Genomic DNA, 20,593 nt, shown 5'->3' with positions numbered 1-20,593 from the left:
ACTTTAGAGCCATGCCCGTTTGCTTGCTTTGTTCTGCGCTGCTACTGAACAAATCCATTAGTGTGTTTGTACAATTAATTGATCATTTGTACAAATGACGTTGCCAAGAAACCAAATGAATTACAGCATTCCAGCTATGTACACACTTACCAATACTCCCTTCATTTCTAAGAGCCCTTCATTCTCATAAGCGTGCTGTGTTTGGATTTGGTAAATCACCATATCCTATAACTGTTCTTAGGACCTCACAGCAGAAGAGGCTGGAGAATCAAGAGTTTCTGGAGCAGAAAAAGGAGAAGGAGGAGGTCCGCCAGCATCACTGGCTGAGGTGGGCGAGAACAGCGCTGCCACAGTCGAGTGCGTGGGTGGGGTCAGCCGGGTGTCCACCGATGTCCTGTCCCTCTCCTCCTCCAGCCAGGACCAGCTATTGGACGAACACCTAGAAGAATGCCCACTGTGCCTGCTCAGTCAACCGCGCTGCCACTTCCCGCGACTCACCTCCTGTTCTCACAGGGCATGCTCTGACTGCCTACGCCAGTACTTGCGTATTGAGATATCGGAGAGTCGGGTGGGCATCGCGTGCCCGCAGTGCCCGGAAACACTGGCACCTCTGGATGTTCGTGCCATTCTGGATGATCGGGCATTGCTGGAAAGGTTTGAGGAGTACCAGTTGAGGCGTTTTCTGGCTTCTGATCCAGATACACGCTGGTGCCCTGCGCCTGACTGCAGGTGAGACGTGAACTGATACCATCTACCAACAGGCTGTTTTAGGCATCAAGAACAGTTTCAAGCGTACTGTAATAAAACTAGAACATCTTGTTTTTTTATTGCTTATATCTAATAAAGATATAAGCAAAAAACTGTTAATTAGAAGGGAGAATAATATTTTGGAAATTAACAATAATGACTTTGTTTTGTGAAAAAATAGGTCTTTTATTGACATGATTGACACAGCAACAATCCACTACAATTTAATTACTTATTAAAAAAAACATTAGAGCTAATCCAGCACTACAATGTGGCAGCCCTTGTCAAATTCTTGTCATCCCACCGCCGGCTTTATTTTGTAAAACACAAGACTGACGCATTTGTCACTGTCAGAATAATTGACTTAGATTTAAGAGGATAATTGGCAGCATTTTTAAAGCTTTTTCCATAGTTCACCAAGTTTGCTGCAGTTTATATATTTTGCAGATCCCGAAAGAGAATGGACTGTGAATAAACCAGTCCTCTACGTATTGGTAAGAGTTACTCTTTGAGGCCTCAAACAGAAATACCTAAAAGATTTTCCTTAGTGAGATGTAAGAAACATTCACCTTTAATCGGTTTAAAATGTTATTAGTGCCGTACTTAACATTTATGGCGCCATTGTATTGTTACTCTTTTTCCCTCAGAATAACTGCCTGAAATATAGCTTTCATTGAGCTGCAAAGCTCAGCTGCAATATGATTTCATTACAAAATCGATCCTTGATGTCGTCGTAAATCTTACGAGGGAAAGATGTATTTGTTTTCTTTCCGCTGACATTGGCGTCAATCAGCTCTCTTTTTTTTTTCTGTTGTTCAGAACTGGCGCTGACACTGATCCTTTGCTATATCAGCTTAATGTTCATGCATGGGTAACTGGATAAGGGGGGCTGATGGGAAGTCACGACGTGCGTCCATTTTTTTGTGTGCAACGTTTTCAGTGGATTTTTTGTGGTCAAAAGCACGTACGCGCCAGGGCTCAGGACCCCGTTCAGTGAAAGTCTGTCAGTACTTGCTGCTCAGCGATGATGAATGAGAGGAGCAAAAATCAATACACAGTGGTGAATTAAATATAACGCAGAGAAACAGGAGATCCTGTTTTTAAAATATCTACAACAAATTCAGTGTGTTTTGCGTTTGATTTATTAGAAGGGTGTACAAGTGTGCAAAATGGCATTTTGAATAACAGTGAATAACACTTCTCACATAAAAGAGACTTTGAAGCTGTGATTAATTATGTAAACTGGTCTTTAACAGTTATGATTGGTGCATTCCTGTGTTTCCAACATGTAGAGATTCCCTGAGGTCTTAGTGACAGAAGCTTAGCTGAAGATAATGTCGGGAGAGAGACACTCAGAGAGAGTGTGAAAACTGTGTGTTTTTGCCCTAGGTCTGACTGTCTAACACACACTTGGGTCTATGAGGGCAGCTAATCATGTTTTATCTACATGTGTAATACAAGTAGGAATTATTTAGATATCTCAGTAAAAAAACAAAAACAAAAAACCTCTACCAGATTAAAAGTACGCTCTGGGCTTCAATTTATTTTATAACCATAATCCAACATGTTACAGAAACATACCCCACACATTTATGATGTCAGAGTAGGGGGTCTATACATTTCTGAAATTCACAGGATTATATTTAAGTGTGGCCACTGTGAACAGCAATTAATACTTTTGATTTCCAGCACTCCTTTGTTCTAAGAGGATTTTCCTTGGGGCTAACACACACAAACATGTTAAATGAGCTGACTTACCCATATCAGACACAAATTATTCATCAAAGCAGACTATTTTTAGATGTGTTAGGCCTTGTCAACACACACAAAATCATTAATTACAGTTTTGTCCTTGCATTCCTAAACATACACATTTGTTTTAATGGTTGAATTATATATATATATATATATATATATATGTGTGTGTGTGTGTGTGTGTGTGTCTGTGTGGTGCATATATAAAAAAAGTAGAATTAAAATCGCTTAAAGTGGTCATTGGCTTTGCAGCTGTTTCTTTCTAATTTCTCTGTATGACAAGGCGTAGAAGTTTGTACACAATATAAATAATCCAATTATTGCTTGTTTCATGGATACAGGATACTCACTGGTATCTAGAAATATTTTATGCATGAACAGCAGCTTTGTTCTTCAGCCAGACATGTTGGACTAGAGAATCAAAGTCACTTCAAATCTGGTCTGACACCGTAGTGGAATCAAGGTAACGCTGTAATTATCTTCTTGCCTGTGTTGCCTTCAGCTTGTTTGATTCATTCGCCTGTCTGACAAACAGAAAACCACTCAGAGCTGGAAATGCCAGCCTGTCAGAGCCCTCGTTTTTCACAGCAGAGTTTGATTCCCAGAGGCATTCAGATTATTTAAGATTGCTTTTACTTTTTTTATTTTTTGGTTATAGCTAAATCACATAATCTTGTGAACATGCCTGTATCAGAAAATGGAGATGGTACTGTCTCCATTCCTCATAAACCTTATTTGATTTTATTTAACAAATGTGAGGTTAAAAAAAATCAAGAGCCCATAACTTTAACATAATCTGCAGTTTCCTAGCAACGAGGGAGGTGTAGGTTTTGCCCCAATCCTAACCCAACAAAGAAGAAAAACCACCACAACTTTAAAGTCAACACTGCACTAAATGAATGTTTGTTAAAAAACACAACAAGCACACACACATGACCAGACTGCCTTATTTTTTTATTTAGTTATTGATACAAAGTTTTAAAAGTCATATTTGGGTATGGAGCCAATAAGATTATCATATATCTGTTTATTATCAGATGATAGGTTTTCAGTTCTGGAAAGCCGTCCCCCAGAATCCCCATCAGCCAACCGAACGTCTGATATTTTTCTGTCATTTTTATCTGTAGTTTCTCTCTTTCCTCAGCTATGCTGTGATAGCTTACGGCTGTGCAGAGTGTCCCAAGCTGAGCTGTGGCCGTGAGGGATGTGACACAGAGTTCTGCTACCACTGTCGGCAGCTGTGGCACCCCAACCAGACGTGCGACCAGGCCCGGCGTCAGCGAGCCCGCCACACCTCAGGCGGCAACGATGCCTCTACACTGTACGTCTTCAATGAAGAACCTGGAGGAGGTGAGACAGGAGCCATGTGATTAAATGAAGCTACGAGTCGTTTGTGGGCCTCTTTGCTCTAAACAACCACTTGAAAAAGTCTACCTGGTTTTGCCACGAGTACTTCCAGGCCTGTATGGTTTTCAGGTCTGTTAGACAGATAGTATGGGCTCAAAATGTGGTCATAAATATTTTGTACTTGTCTATCTGTCTAACAGATAAGTTTCTTATCTACAGACTGAAATCCTGTCATGGTTATACTGTAATTTCTTCCATAATTTCCATCAAATTTGGCAGCGCCAGTAACTTACGGTAACATTGCAACATTTCATTTTGGGAAAAGTTACGTCATTTTTGGTTCACATCCTGGTATATTATAGAAACAAGTGTTTTTTGGAGGGTGGTGAGCTTTTACAGGACCCCATGCAGTCAGGTGAAAAAATAAGTACATACCATGATGTAGCTTGTAGAAATAACTTTAGCTAACGTGAAAACTAAACAGTTTTCCATTTAGTTTTATGATTCTTGTAGAAGTCGTGGAGGAATTTTGACCCACTTTTCTTTAAATGTTACTTCAGTTCATTGAGCATTTTTTATTTTTTATGCACAACTCTCTTAAAGTCCTGCCACAGTCACTCAGGTTGAGGTCTTTACTGGGCCATCGTAACACCTTGATTCTTTACTTTTTCGGCCATCCTGTTGTAGATTTGCTGCTGTTGTTGGGATCATTGTTCAGTTGCATGATCCAATTTTAGCCAAGCTTTAGCTGTCAGACAGAGGGCCTCACATTTGATTCTGTTATATTTTAGAATACAGAGGAGTTTATAATTGACTCAATAACTGCTGCCAAGGTCCTTTGGCTATAAGACAAGCCCAAATCATCACGCCTCCACCACCGTGCTTGACAGCTGGTATGAGGTGTTTGTGTAGATGGACTATTTTGGACTGTGCATTATTAGTAAACGTATTCTCCACTTTAGTCTCATCTTTCCAACTATATTTTTCTGAACAAAATAGAGCATATCTACAAAAAATTAAACTGTTCCTTTACGATGACATATAGATATTGCTTGTTAAGTGTGTAGTAGCTGAAGTATTTCCTCTGTTGCAGATGCAGAGGAAATCAAAGCATGCCCTCGCTGTGGTGCCTACATCATGAAGACCAATGATGGCAGCTGTAACCGTATGAACTGCACTGTGTGTGCCTGTCAGTTCTGCTGGCTGTGTATGCAGGAGATTACTGACGTGCACTACCTCAGGTATGCTGTTCATGCTGAACTCACAAGAACAAGAAAACTAACAGCCAGAAGTCCTATTAAATGCTTACTCTAATGTCAAGGTTGGCTGTGTAGCAGGCAGGAGTAGGACCCAAACTCAGGACTCGGAAACATGACGGGTAAACCAAAAGCAGTTTTGTTCAACTTAAACTTAGTGCAAAAATAATGCAAGTCAGAAAACAAGGAAAACAGGAAAACTACATTTATGAATGCTCAGGAAACTCACTGCAAGAGACAACACAACCATGAAGGAGGACACAACAAAAGGCAAAGGGAAAAATGAGACAATATGTACACAGAGGGTAACGAGGGAACAGGTGGCAGGTGGGAGGGCTGCTGAAACCACTCAGATAATTAGACAGGGGAAGTAGAACTGAATAGAAAGCCCAAGAGACAAGATGTCATCAAAATAAAACAGGAAATGACTAACACTGACCTGGACTAAGACGTGTGAACTTGACACAGACAGAAGGCAAAGCAGGGAGACAACTTGGACTAAACACAGGGGATGCCCATGACAAAACACAAAGACGAGGCTCGGAAGTAACATAATGAAACAAGAAACCAACAAATAGAAACTGTAGAAAGCAAAACTCAGGAGCAAAAGGACATACTGAACTCAGAACAAAATAATCCAGAGTATGAACTTAAACCAAAGACAGAACCATGAAAAACAAACTCAAAACGCTGGGACGAAAAACCAGGACCTTGACTCTATAGCTGTAAGCCTAAGAAGCCTGATGATGATATTTTCTATTAGAAAAAAATGCTGAACATCGCCCGGTTTGAATTTCTTAGGCTTAGTTATAAGCAGCTGGTCAGACAAAAGCAACCGTCATCGGTTTTGGTAGCTGTAAAATGTTTGAGGGGGATATTCAGTGGCACAAGTTCATCCTAAAAACAATCGATTTCAGTGCATCACAACTGCTAATGCATCAACAATGCAGTAGCTAGTCAGAGATAAAAACCGTGCCAGTCAGGGAAGCATGCCCGTATTTCATAATTTAGAAGCTGCACTAGTTTAAATGGTTCATCTCAGCTTTCATTTGTTTTCACATTCTTGGAAGGGAGTCACTGCTGACTTGACATCAGTTATTCACCTCCAGTGTTTCTCCTTCCATACTCCTAAATCAGCACAATGTGTAAGTCGAGCTAAGACTGTGTTTCTCAAGCTCTTATTTGTTTGTGTTTCTATATAAATAATCTTCATTAATCTTAATTTCAATGCATATTTTAACCCCTGCTGGTTCATGCTCATCCTGCAGTAGCAGCTATACGTTGAACAATGTTATTGGGAATATATGGAATATTACCTGTGTCTTATTCATAATTTAACACAGTTAAAAACCACAAAAGCGTGGTAATCAGATTGTCAGGCATACGATTAAAAACTAACCTGACTTTAAAAAAATATATATTATTATCAACTCTGTCTTAATATAGCCCTATACAGGGTAACCAATTATTTTCTTCAGGAAGACAAAGTGCTACATTTAAACTTTGATTAAACAAAAAAAATTAATACACTGTAGTTGGATACTTAATATGCACTGTATTTAATGAAAGTATTTTTTTTTTGTCATGTGAAACCAACTATTTCCGATTACCTTGTTTAATTTAATTTTGTCTTCCTTTCCCCGCTTCCTTTGTTCTCTCCTCTCCCTTCAGTCTTTTCTGGCTTTCATATAAAAAATTACAGTAGATGTTGTACAGAATGGCAAAGCTTTTAAAGTCTCACAGCGAGTTCAGAATAACGCAGCCATAATCTCTTACCATAATTTCCCCCACTCATGCTTTAAAAATCCCCAAAGTGGCCTAAATGCATACTTTGAGAAAAACATAGCCCTTGGCTGCTATTTGTGTTCTTTATAAAAGTTATTTTTCCGCTTGATTAAAATCAGACAGCACTCATCACATTGTATTGCTCTTCTAGACAGTTAAATGTTACACCACAGCGTCAAAGGCTGGTAGCAGATTAAGGTAACACTGAAGGCAAAATAGACTTTTTTAGCCAGTCATATTTTAAGTAAGAGACTAGCTATTGCTGATAAACCAATCCAGGCAGCTTTGTTTTACTGATTTCTCAAACATAAATGGTTAAATATGATAAATGAGTATTTGAATAAATTATAAGTAGTAAATGATTGCACTTCAGGAAATGAAAGCAGGACTATAATAAGGAATGCATATCAAAAATGGTTTATACGACATCAGGCGTACATGATGATGCTTTGTTGGTTATAGCAAATGATTATGAGGGCATTTATTTGAAGTCTTAAAATAAAGTACCGCTCATTTTGACAGGAATTTAATTTGTTTTTGCACATCAAAAGGGAGTTACTGTAAGGGATCACCAAGTCTGCAGGGAATGTCTGTACCAAATCTTTTGTTGTTTTACAGTAACTGATCTCTCCTGATGTGTCTGCTTTGTCTCTCAGTCCCTCAGGATGTACATTCTGGGGGAAGAAACCATGGTCTCAAACCCGCAAGGTACTGTGGCAGGTGGGCATGTTGCTCGGAGCACCTGTGGTCATCTCCCTTATAGCAGGCATTGCCATCCCAGTCATCATTGTGGGGATACCAATCTACATGGGCCGCAAGGTCAGTAAAGCCCATGTCACACTGTGTAACTTGTTAACTTTGTGCTGTATATTAATGTATTGTTTTATGCTGTTTATAGCAATAAGATGTCTGCTTACCCTACACTTCACATGTGACTAGTAGATCAAAGCTTACCTTACCTTAGAAACTAAAAACATGTCCTAGGGAAATTAAGCTGCAAATGAAATCCCCTTAGATATGATTAGTTTTCTTTTTGTCAGAGCCATGGTGTGTCTTATAAAGTCTTCACAGGCATGCTGCAGTGTGTGTGTGTGTGTGTGTGTGTGTGTGTGTGTGTGTGTGTGTGTGTGTGTGTGTGTGTGTGTGTGTGTGTGTGTGTTATTGGGCATGAGTAAGTGGCTGCAGAAATAGAAAATGAAAACTCGGAGCACTTTGAATTTCAGTAATGTGATTTGTGCTCTGTTTATTACCTTTCAGGTCCATGGTCGTTGTAAGAAAAACAATATCTCAGGAAGTAAGCACTACTTGACTGTGGCAAGTGGGGTGATGATGTCAGTGTTTGTGTCGCCGGTCATAGCAGCTGTCACTGTGGGTAAGGAACATATAATAGTAATGTTACATTTTTTATCCTGCAAACCAGAGAGAAAATTCAAAGGGCAAAATATTGTTGTTGTTGATCTTGTGTTATAAAGAATGAATTTCAGTAAAAAAAAAAAAGGATAAAACTGCAGAAAATGTATCCCCTTTGGAGCTCTAAGATGCTAAAAATGATAATTCGACAGATCTTTCTCTTTCGGTATAATAAGATGTAGTTTTGTCAGAGTTTTTCTAGGGCAATGCTCAGAAAGTCACTTTTGAAAAGTTTGACTAGCACACAGCTCTTTCTGGGCCATCTTGGATAGTTTCCTCAGTGATCAGAGTGAGAACTGTAGGAGCAAACCCTCATCTTTTACCATGCAATGAACTCAATTTAAAACGTAAAATGAAAGGAATAAGTAAACCTTTTGTAAAATACATTCAGTCCATTCAAAAACTGAGCGTGCCATATGATTTAGTAACTTGTGGAAACATCTTTGCCAGTCGCAAATTCAAGTAAACGCTTTCTGTATGACTGTATCAGTCTTTCACATCATTGTGGAGGAATTTTGGCCCACTATTCTTTACGGTGTTGCTTCAGTTCATTGAAGTTTGCTGGCACTTGTTTATGCACAGCTTACTTAAGGTACTGTCACAGTATTTCACTCAGGCTGAGGTCTGGACTTTGTGCCACTTCAACATCTGATTCTTTTCTTTTTTGGGCATCCTGTATTAGAGTTGCTGCTCTGCTTGGGATCATTGTCCAGTAGCATGATTCAATTTTAGCCAAGCTTTAGCTGCCACATTTGACTCTAGAGTGCTTTGGCTCTAGTGGAGTTCATGGTTGACTCAGCGACTGAAAGATGCCCGGGTCCTCTGGCTATAAAACAAGCCCGAGTCATCACGCTTCCACCACCGTGCTTAACAGTTGCTATGAGGTGTTTATGTTGATTTGCTTAATGCTGTGTTTAGTTTTCCCAAGCATGCTGCTGTGGATTATGACCAAGCATCTCCACTTTGGTCTTATGTGCTCTTATGTTCTTTTTAGAAAGATGTTTAGAAAGACTTTCTCCCAGTAACCCTACCTAATAAGCCACATTTTTCAGTCTTTTTCTTATATTTACATGTTTTCTAGTCTTTTCTTACTAGTCTTTTCTTTTTTTTACTTGTACGGTCATGTGCATTAACATTTACAAACCTGAGGTGTAGCTCTTGTTTTTTTTGGGTTTTTTTTTCACTTTTCCTAAGCATTGCACAGCCTGATCTTTGGTTGAATTTGGTGGGGTGTTCACTCCTGGGAAGGTTGTATCATTGTGGTAACATACAACTGAATGCTTCAGACCAGCAAACTGCCCAAACTTCTGCTTTTACAGAGGTGGTAAGTGTGTTCGACTAGCAGCACCCGGCTGCTACGTTCCCTGTTATTTTTTATAAAAAGCATCAAGGATGTACTTGATGCGAGTTAGAGCATAGAGTGCTGTGAAAACTTTCTTTTTTACATGACTGTATTTTTGCTTTCACCCTGAAAGTTTGATGATGGACTGATACTGATGCCTTCTGTGTTAGCTCACACTGATATGTCTGACCTAACAGCAGCTCTAAAACATCCTGCTAAACAAAAAAAAATCCCCAAAAATCATAAATCTATTTGTTTTCTAAACTCATCCTTGACTTTTAATTAATAAGGCTGCATGTGTTACCTCTATGCAGTATTGTACAGTTTATTTTATATAACTCAGCAAGACAGTGAAGAATTTTTCCTAACCTGCTGTATTTTTTCCATAAATTCTACAGATCTGAATATGCAGCCAAGCAATCTGCATAGGGTTTAGTGCCAGCCATACAAATATCCACAAGCCAGGCTTCTGTATACAAACATACCACTTTATTTCATTGCTCCACACACACACACAGTGCAAAGTAGCATTTCAGTGACTCATGCTACTTTAGGTAACAGTCCCAGCCGTGACAGAAATTCGTAAGACTTCAGTAGCGTCTTATCTTTCCCCTGCAGTGTCACAGCCATAACTGTACCCCACTCTGACTGGTCCTTGCTTGCCGCACACAAACTCAAAGACACATTTAGCCACATTGTACTCGTCACCGTACCTCTTACCCCTGCATGTACTACTGTGCTTGCATACTGTGCAGTTTCTTTAGCCATTTTTACTTCATGTTTTACTTCATTCCACCATGTGTTTTGTCGAACATCTTCTATTTTGTGCTCTCACTGCCCTCCAACTGTTGTTTTGTTTCTCATATTTGAGTCAAAGCACTCTGTTTTTTTTGTGTGTGTCTCTCTTGGACACAGATGCACACTGTCTTTCGCTTTCACTCCTCTCCCTGTGTGATCTGTTTGGCTGGCAGGTTCATCCTCTTGCCCTGGTTTCACCCTCTTGCTGAGTCAATAGCGCCCCAGTGTTCCTGCTGTGTTAATGATGTCCCTTTGTTTGGCTGGCACTCTTCTTTGTGTTCTCAAACTCCTGTCTCAATCACAGGTTGCATAATTGCACAGCGTAGGGAGGCTGCTGGTCACCAAGCTTGGGCTTTATTCAAAGCACTTTTGTGAAGGTTACGAAGGACAATCGAAAGAAGTACAGCTCGTTAAATAAAATTTGACTTTCCCAGCGCAGCTGTGCCCTGCAACATTCTAACTTTGCTCTGCTAATATGATGAGTCGATCCATAAGAGTGACTAATGATCTATTTTTGTGAAAACTGTCTTATTGTATCCTGACAGGGTATGTACTGCACATTTTTAGAGCTTCTAAGGAAACATTTGTGTTCATCTCTACATTCACAAATGTAACAAAGAAGACACTTTTTGTTTAGGCGTCTACTGCGCAATTGTCCGCACCATAATCAGTTCATATTAATAACAGTAATTAACCAGGAAACACATTTCACCTCTCTTTCTAATTATTTGCCTCCTATAATAAATACTACATACAGCATAAAATCCTATATATAAATGATGATCATGATCAAAAGGACGAAATAGGAAAGTTAAAAAAAAGTTTGTTATTGCTAAAATAGACCAAAACACAGCTTCTTACAAACAGCACATAAAATAGATGACTAAAGGAAGATCCAGTTGCCTGGATGTCTGCAACTAAAATTATTTTTAGAAAAGCTTGGAAGGAAACCAATGTTACTCACTTAAAGAACATAATAATTATGAGGATATAATTTCAGAGAAAATGAGTTTTTCTTCCTTTTTTAGGTCCACTCTATATGCCTAATTTTTTCCAGTTACTTGGGGCTAAAACGCCTTAAAAAAAACAAGCCTGTGTCTATAAATGCCTGGCAGCTTGAATGTGTCCAGTCCAGGGTAAAGCGGGAAAGGCTCCCCCTTGTGTTTGTTTTGTGTTGTTGTTGTGATAATAATAATAATGATAATGATAAAAAGACAATAACTGAAGTCCTTAAAGGGGCACTTTGTGTAAAAATGATTGAGAATGCATCATGTCTTGATGCATTCTCAATCATCCAAGTGACTTCTTCAGTCTCAGCTGACTGCAGGTTTCCCCAATCTTAGAAACAGTACATTTACATAATGACTGAAACCAGCCCCTTGAAGGAACATTGGGCTGGGAGGTCAAATGTACTGTTTATAAGATTTGGGGAAACCTGCAGTCAGCTAAGGCTGAAGAAGTCACTTGGATGAGTGACGAAACGTTTCTCCCACTGAAAACACTACGTCCAGATGAACTGAATCAACCTTTGGAGGTCGATCATATCATCATATTTTGATTTCAAATGCACTACCGTAGCGCACAGAGGCAAGACAATGCTCAAAAACCCTTACGGGCCTATCTGTAATCCAGTGCTTCACCATTACAAAGACATTTCGGTTATATGATTATTAACATTAAGCACAAAGTCCAGAAAAGTCATTATGAAAAATATGTTAAGAACGAGGTCTTTACTCTTTGCTGTTTTCTTTCAGGTGTGGGTGTACCGCTAATGCTGACTTATGTCTATGGGGTCGTTCCCATGTCACTCTGTAGGAACGGTTGGTGTCGACCGCAGAGTGAGCCCCCTGAAACACACAAAATCCAGCTGGAAGACTTAGCCAACTGTGAGTATCAATAATTTAATCAGTCTATAGTTCAAGTTAGGGATACTGTCTGACCGTATGAGTAGTCGGTTATGATTTGTGCCCCGAATTTTGACCCGATCTGATGAAGTTTCAACTTCTCTTATAGATCTTCTATTCTCTCATGTAGTCAGTGATCACTGGACGGGTCAGAACAACCCAGCACTCAACAACACCAGCGTCCAAGAAGTTCGAGTCAGTGTACAGGAAGTAGGCGACCTCCCAAGTACGAGCACCACACCGCCAGAGCCAGATAGATATGCCGGATTGGATGAAGCCACAAAACGCCATGGATACACCCAGCAGGACAGCCAGTCTGACTGCAAGGTGGTTATTGTGCCTGATAACAAGACTGATGAGATGCAAATGATTCCTTTAAGGTAATTATTGCCTTTACAATTTCCTCAGATGTTTACATGTTTTTACACAGGACTTTAATATTTGAAAGCAACCATTTATAGTTTCTCCTGCTTTAATGCCTATACTTAAGCTCAATGACTCGTTTGTCCAATGACTGATGCATTAATGTTTATATAAAATAACTTGCCACTTGCACAGTATTGTGTGTAAAGGTTTTAGGTATGTTCTCGCAATTAAATTAAAGATATCTTGTGGAAATTTTCTTTTAAGCAAACAAAAGTTATTCAGAGTTAATCAAGAAAATCTTTGGCTTGAAGTCACTGCCATCTGAGATGCGAGTGGAAGAGTGGAACATATCAAGAAAGCAGAGTCCTCCTCGCTACGGAGCTGTCATTTTAAAGTAATGTCACTGGCGCAGCTGCGTCATCTGTTTTGTTACAGCAGCCGGCCGCTGCATTTTATTATCTTTGTTAGATGAGCATAAAAGTTTTCATGGCATCATTGATTTAAACTTGAAAAATGATGGAGTGCTAGCCTTTATTTACACTGACAGATGGGAGACACGGCGGGAACAAATCAGAGATGACGAGATGCGGGAAGTTGAGCTCGACACAAGACACAGAGAACAAAACAGGAATTAAACAGGAGGAGAGACAGAACAGGACCGGATAATGAGATTAACTTGCAGACAGACAAGGCTAACACAAAGATGAGACAGAGGGAACAGGACAGGAATGCTAAAGGGAACTAATAAACCTAAAATCATCGATACTAAGAAGTAGAGGCAAAAATAACAAAACAATAGGGAACCAAAACCAGGGATCAAAATAACTTGTAAGACCAAGAAATTACAAAAACACTATCAACATAAACCACTTTAAAAATCCAAAAAGAATAAAGAACTGACAAAACTCTAAACTCTGGGTCAACACTCCATGGATCTTGACACCAGAATAGCTGTGTATATACATTTTTTGTTAGTCTTACAAACATATATTTGCTAAGTCTAACTTTCCCCGTGGTCCTTATAGTCTGACTTCCATAGAGGATACACCCTGTCTCCTCACTCCTCCCTCTTTGAGAGACCCTTTTAGGTATTCAGACTTCCTTTAACATGCTTAGATTCATTTTCACGTCAGCGGCAGGTGGATGGAGTAGAGAGGAGGTGAGGAGGCACAAAACAGAAAAATGAAAAGCACCCATCTCTGTTTATTTGCAAGCAGTCCTCTTCTGCAGCGGAGGCTGGGCCATTGCTGCATTTGTTGGTGCATTACCACCACTTGTTAGTCAGTGGGATAAAGCAGCTGTTACATATTGCTATTAGAGTTCAGGAGATACACCTTAAAGTTAATGGAGCAGTAACCAAATAGACAAATGCACACACAACTGAAGCAAACCACCACAGTATTCTGTATATCAGTCTTTGCTTTTAAAACAGTACTTGTGCAAGTACTTGCTTGTATTTCTTGTAAATGCATTTCTAGACTGATTCGATAATGTTTGGTCAGGACTCTGTGTGCCACTATGTCTCATCACCAATGACAGCTCTTTATGACTTGCTCTGTGAGCTTGATGTCTTCTGCTGAATAATGATTTTTGGATCGACTGGAGTGCACTATGGAATGGCAATATTTTTGGACGGTACTGTATAATGACTCCACTGTGTTTCTTCATTGTGACCGCAGGGAAAGAACGAATATTGAGGTTCGCGTTGAAATTGAGACCCACCCCAGGGGCGCCCGCCAGTCCAGCCTAAGTAGCATCCTGTCTAGCCGCAGCTTGTCAACGGAGTCACTGGGACAGCCGCAGCCCCAGTCCCAAGACTACCCGTGTGCCTCAGAACGAGAAGAGAGACGAGAGGGGGGAGAAGGAAGAGGAGGAGGAGAGGAGCAGGAAGGACGAGAGAAACCAGGAGGGGAAACGGGAGAAGACGAAGGGACGGTTTTCCCAGTCTTTGAAACGGACGGTGTATGAGGTTCTTCAATGCAGGTGTTGTGCTTGGTTGAAGATTTCGTCAGGTTTTATGGATGTACACTAATCCATCACCTGACATTGGATTGACCTGAGAATAGTTGGCAAAGGTCACCTTCTGCTTCCAAGATGGGCCCTCCAACCAGATGCCTTGTAGCTGCACCCTCTGAGGAAGATGCGGGTTTAGAAATAAAGATGAGAGTGTGTGTTTGAGTGTGTGTATGAGACAAAAAGCATGAGGCTATGATATTTTAAAAAACCCAGGAGGGCTATATACTGTAAAGCAGACAGGAGAGCATGTTAGCCGACTAGTCCAGTCTGTTTTTTTTCCTATGTTGTCCTTTCTAAAAGAAACTACCTTTCTCTCCCTCTCATTTAAGTCTATTTCATGAAGTCCTCCCCTTCATCTGGCTCTGCTCTTTCAGCGATCTTGCCTTCCTCACCCTTTACAAATTCAGAGACCACCAGAAGCATGAATTGTTTTATGGGGGACTAAGACTCTAACAAATGTCCTGTCAGTGACTTGATGTAAACATTTTCCCAAAACATGCTGCAAAACAGGATGATTTTTTCTTTTGTTTTAATCTAAATGGGTATTTCAAGCATCTTATGATGCAGTGTTCACACATGAATTGGGCAACCTTAAACAGATGATGCATGCTGCACTGTTCGATTACGCTTCTGTCAAAGAAGTCTAGTGGAAGATTAAATTTGAAACTAAAGCCTCGAACTGCTATTTTTTATTGGATTCAGGGGTGCTCTGTGACAATGTGCCAGTGACTAGAGGGCTTCTAAATACCAAGAATTACGATTTATCACAGATCCAGTCTTCCATGAAAACAGGTGGAGGCGGGGTCGGAGGGTTTTCTTTTGCATTGTTTCAGTGCAGCTTTCAGCTTTCAAGAAGCTGTTTCTTTTTTTAAACTGAAGAGGGAGATGATTCTTTAGTTTGTAAAAATGCTCACTCTGATGCAGGACGACGTGGGAGCGACACAACCTTCTTGAATTTTAAAACGCTGCATGGTTCTCCAACTTGCTGTATCCAGAATAGCAACACATTAACACGTGCAGATTGGCACATACTCACATGATCACATGCAAAGCAGTCAGTGTAGTTGCAGTAGTGTGTGCTGCTCAGGGCATTAAATATAAACTAAAGACTCTCTCAAATGACCACAGAGCACCGAAATTACTACAACAGCAAGCATGCCACCGCAGGCTAAACCGTAATAACTCGTTCTAGATGATTTGTGAGAAATCCGTGACTATACAGTACACGCACTGCTTAGCTTCCTGAGTGTGACATACTTGTGAGATGAGCTTAGACTTAAAATGAGAAGTTGTAATCTGTGCTGGGTTGTGGAGAGAATTTAAATAAATATTTCACCATGAAGGAAAAAAAACAACAAATTTCATGTTCTCTATGTCTCAAAAATTATTTTTCTTTGGTACAAGTACTTGTAGTTGTGGTCAGAAGATTACATTAACTCATCCATGGGCATGGATGTTAGGGTAATGTGGTGGCTTTAAATTATTTCTTTGAACTGTTGTACAGCATACATCTTTAATGACTTTTAAAAAAAAAGAAAAAAAGAATTGGGTGTAATTCACACGGGGTTAAAAGTATGCATACTGGCTCAAATATGTACATACACTCACTTAATTTTTGTGGTGGTAAAGGTTCTTCTGTGTCTTTTAACTTGACAAGGCCTAATGAGGCCTAATTCGGCCCCATTAGTCTTTGTTTCTCTTTGCCAGCACAAAAAGAGTTTGTTTGAATAAAACTCAGAAAAATGAATATTTACACAAGTCATGAAGGTCTCTTGGAGCCATTTCAAAACAACTGCAAATTGTAAGATCATCAGTTCAAACTATTGTTTGTAAGTACAAATTATTTGGACCCATCAACACTTTGCCAAAGTATCGAAGAAGACCCAAACTGCCACCCTCAGATGAGAGGAAATTGGTTAGGTTAGTGAGAAACAATCCAAGAACCACAAAGGCTTAAATGTGCCATGAACTGGAAACTGCTGGAACATTGGCGTCACTGTCCATTGTAAAGCAAGTTTTACATCATTATGAGCTGAGAAAGTGCTCATCAAGAAAGAAGCCCCTGCTCCAAAACCAATACTTTAAAGCTCAAATGAAATGAACAAGCCTTCCGGAAAGAGCTTCTGTGATCAGACAAGACAAAGACTGAACTATTTGGCCACAATGACCAGAAGTATGTTTGAGGCGTAAAGGTGAGGCTTTCAAACCTAAGAACTATGCACCAACTGTCAAGCATGGTGCTGGTAGCATCATGTGCTGGGGTTGTTTTGCTATTAGTGGTACTGATCCATTGTACAGTGGATGGAATAATTAGGAAGGGGGACTACTTTCAAAGTCTTCAACATCACCTCACATTAACAGCTAAGCAGTTAAAACTCGGATACAGTTGAGTGCTTCAATAGAACAATGATCCATACACACATCAGAATTGTTTTTTTGAATGGACAAAGCAGGCTAACTGGAAGGCTTCTGGAATGGCCTTTTGAAAACCTCGACTTTCAGCCCTGTTGAAAATGTGTCCACCACACTTAAAAGCTTGGTCCATGGTAGGAAACCAGACAATTTAAATGAAATTGTGCCAAGAAGAGTCATCAAATATCCAGCTAGACTTTTGCTGATGACCACCAAAAATATGTGGTCAAAGTATACAAAGCTGTATGTATACTTTTGACCCTGTGTGAATTACAGAAAATCTTCTTTCTCTTAGAGAAAAGAGAAAGCAATTCAAACTTGTGTACCCAGTTCTTGTTTTTATAGCCATTTAAGATATATGCTGTTTAAAGAAATCATTAAATTCTCCAAATTAGCATGACAAGCATGACCTTCATGCCGATGATCTGCACATATAAACTTCTGACCACAACTGTAGACCATTGTGTCTTAATATTGCATAATCACATATGAAACAAATGTTTGTAAATGTTATGATTGTTATTTGGTATTGGGAAATATATGAAACCTGGGCAGAACACATCAAAGACAGATATTTGCTTATGTTAAAGGTACACCAGTGGATTTTAGCCCCTTGCATTAAAAAATGCACAATATGCTGACTTTAACTAATTAAATTACAGGTGTAAGAGTAAGTAAAGTGTTAAATTTAATGGAATCTGGTTAAATAAAATATACGTGGTTGGTATACGTTTAGTTTTATTAAATAAAAAAACCTTTAATTTTATATATTTCGGTTTCATTTTACATTTAGAGTGCAGAATTTTTATCCTTTTGTCTTGAGATCTTTTAAAACTAAAGCACTTTCTCCGTGCCATTTAAATTTTAGTGACATTTTAATCTGTTTACAATCTTACTAAATGTTGTCGAGTAGGTGAAGATGTCACAGCAGTTATTACAAGAAAATTGCAATTTCGAGCTACAATCGAAAGATGGCGCCAGAATACCAACAAATTATTTATTATTTCGACTTTTGACTACTTTTGTTACTTTGTTTATTATTAACAAGAAACATAGACGGACATGTGGAAAAAACATTAAAGAAAACAGAAGGCAGAAAATGGTCAGCAGTAGCTAATGATTTTATCACCACCCTTAAATAAAACTGTAGGGTTGTTTCTAGTCAAGGTTAAAATATTAAACATGGTAAAGGGCTAAATGACTTTATTTGATAATTAAAAAAATAAAACTAAGAGAAAAAGAAACCATGGTAACAATGGGCCAACCACTGATCAATAACCCGCAAGAAATCCTATGAGACAGAAAGTGCAGTTGTAAGCTCATTAGGCATAAACTCATTAGTGTGTTTAAGTCCTCGGTACACACATTAGACTGTAATGACTTTTTTCATTAAGGTCACTCCCTCTCACCGAAGGAAGCTCGTGAAGGTTAGAAGGACACGCCCTCAACTTTGGAAACGGTGCAGTGGACTCGTGTGTGCCCTCAGCCGCTCACATTATCACTTGGGAAAGAGAGAGAGAGGTAAAGACAGAGAGAGAGAGAACGAGGAAGAGAGGCTCGGGGCTGGAACTTGAATCTGTGTCCTATCTCCCTCGCCTTTTTCCTTTCCGGCGTATCCGCCATCGAGCGCAGGCTGTTCCGTCTTTTCCTCCCTGTGGTCCGGTGACTGGGGAATCCACCTGCCGGAGAGCAGACACACCTCGTGATGGATGCCCTGAAATCTGCCGGCAGAGCGATTATCAAGAGCCCGGGAGTTCCGCGGCACACATGGGGAACTTCAAAACACGAAAGTGAGTGAGATGATACAAATGTTTGGAAACGGTTACAGTTTTGCAAAGATTCTTTTTTTTTTCTTCATGTGGCGTAGCGGCAGCATCATCTGTCAGATTGGGAGTATGAAAGGAGGGCAGTGTGTGCCTCTGGCTGCTCGCAGCAAGCTAGTGGACTTGTTGTTTTATTGCTCGGGCGCTTTTGTTTGTCCTTCTGCCAAATCTAAGCGCCTTAGCTGTACAGTTACAAGCTGTTTTATTATGCTGTTGACTCTGAGCTGTCACATAATAAGAAACACAAGCACAGTCCTGTCACTTTTACTGTGTGATATGGAGCTAATGCTGCCAGAAGCCCCATACCAACATAAATGGCTACTTAGAGCCAGTATTTCTTCATTACCAGTTTAAACAAGTTAAACTAAAATCTAAATAGCTGCTGTTCTTGTTTTTTAGTTAAATATATTAAAGCTTTATACTGTTTGAAACTCTGAAACATTCACTTTGGGATCTTAGGACTCTTTCTTTTCGGCATTTTCCCCATTGGATTCGCTTAATCTAGTAATATGTACAATAATTGATAGATTAATTGAGAACGCTAGCATAAGAGCTTTACAGGTTTTCCACCTAGCTGCGTTTTACAGCCATCTACACTCACCTACCACTTCATTAGGTACACCTGCTTAACTTTGCATAAATGCAAATCTGTAATCAGCCAATCACATGGCAGCAACTCAGTGCATGTAGTCAAGACAACCTGCTGAAGTTCAAAATGAGCATCTGATTGGAGAATAAGGGTGATTTAAGCGACTTGGTTGGTGCCAAACCTGCTGCTCTGAGTATTTTATAAACTGCTGATCTGTTGGGCTTTTTCCAGCAAATATCTCTTGGGTTTTATAGAGAATGGTGTGAAAATGAGAAGCTACCTAGTGAGCTGCAGTTCTCTGGGAAGTTTGCTTCAGAGGAGAATAGCTACACTGCTTTGAGCTGTTAGGATGGCAATGGTAACGTAAATGACCTTTTATTATAACAGTAAAGCACTTTTAGGGTGTGAAACAGGAGATTCACATTGTGGATGTGCAGCTGAATTAAATCTACAGGAACTGTGTGATGCTATCATGTCAACATGGACTAAAATCTCAGAGGAATGTGTCCGGCACCTTGTTGGATCTGTGACACAAAGAATTTAGGTAGCTCTGAAGGCAAAAGAGAGTCCAACCTGGCACTAAGAAGGTAAAACAAATGATGAGGTATTTTGATTCCTATATATCTATCAGATGTTCTCTGCTATCACAGGCATATTCATAACAGTGTATTATTAGTAACATACTACAATGCAATTGTAATTGTAATGCAATCTTTATTTTAATGGAAAATATTCCAAAAAAATAAATAAAAATAAGGTAAGCTATTTGTTAATTTGTAAAGTAGGTTCCTACACAGTTCGTAAACTATGATCTCATCACTTTTATATATGTAGTTATAGATAATAAACAAATAAATCCGCTGATAAATCAATACTGCAACTTTGTACTTTGTAAAATCAGGATGAACATTCGGCCATCAATCAGTAGTGAAAACTGCAGGGATTTTATAGAGATTACAATACAGATTACTGAAACACCTAATCAAAGTTAAGCATAGTCCCAGTCTGTTCCTGAGTTATGGAGCTGAATAATGCCCGTGTTT

At 39.5% G+C, this 20,593-nt stretch overlaps 2 protein-coding genes across 8 annotated transcripts in view; both read left to right on the top strand.

Moving 5' to 3' along the window:
* LOC147312489 (E3 ubiquitin-protein ligase RNF19A) overlaps positions 1-16,166 on the top strand; it is a 28,076-nt gene extending 11,910 nt beyond the window's left edge. For 3 of the 4 annotated variants that reach the window (XM_086263892.1, XM_086263893.1, XM_086263891.1), the window contains exons 3-10: positions 242-729; positions 3,647-3,852; positions 4,943-5,090; positions 7,547-7,709; positions 8,148-8,262; positions 12,195-12,326; positions 12,454-12,724; positions 14,390-16,163. In XM_086263892.1, coding sequence (XP_086120018.1) covers positions 242-729; positions 3,647-3,852; positions 4,943-5,090; positions 7,547-7,709; positions 8,148-8,262; positions 12,195-12,326; positions 12,454-12,724; positions 14,390-14,678 — 1,812 coding nt within the window. In that variant the 3' untranslated portion in view covers positions 14,679-16,163. Of the gene's footprint in view, positions 1-241; positions 730-3,646; positions 3,853-4,942; positions 5,091-7,546; positions 7,710-8,147; positions 8,263-12,194; positions 12,327-12,453; positions 12,725-14,389 lie in introns of all 4 variants that reach the window. The other variant, XM_086263894.1, reaches the window with a different exon arrangement.
* A 2,304-nt stretch (positions 16,167-18,470) lies between these two features.
* Positions 18,471-20,593, top strand: part of LOC147312488 (low density lipoprotein receptor adapter protein 1) — a 48,088-nt gene continuing 45,965 nt past the window's right edge. The window contains exon 1 of one of the 4 annotated variants that reach the window (XM_086263887.1): positions 18,471-18,928. In XM_086263887.1, the coding sequence (XP_086120013.1) occupies positions 18,844-18,928 (85 nt within the window). In that variant the 5' untranslated portion in view covers positions 18,471-18,843. The remainder of the gene's footprint in view (positions 18,929-20,593) is intronic. The other 3 variants (XM_086263888.1, XM_086263890.1, XM_086263889.1) reach the window with 3 other exon arrangements.

The sequence above is a fragment of the Aulonocara sp. 'chitande type north' Nkhata Bay genome, linkage group LG15 (genome assembly GCF_057382095.1).
Source record: "Aulonocara sp. 'chitande type north' Nkhata Bay isolate Kocher_YH1m ecotype deep benthic linkage group LG15, A_spYH_male_GT1.1, whole genome shotgun sequence".
Taxonomy (NCBI): domain Eukaryota; kingdom Metazoa; phylum Chordata; class Actinopteri; order Cichliformes; family Cichlidae; genus Aulonocara; species Aulonocara sp. 'chitande type north' Nkhata Bay.
This window is presented reverse-complemented; position numbering and strand designations above follow the sequence as displayed.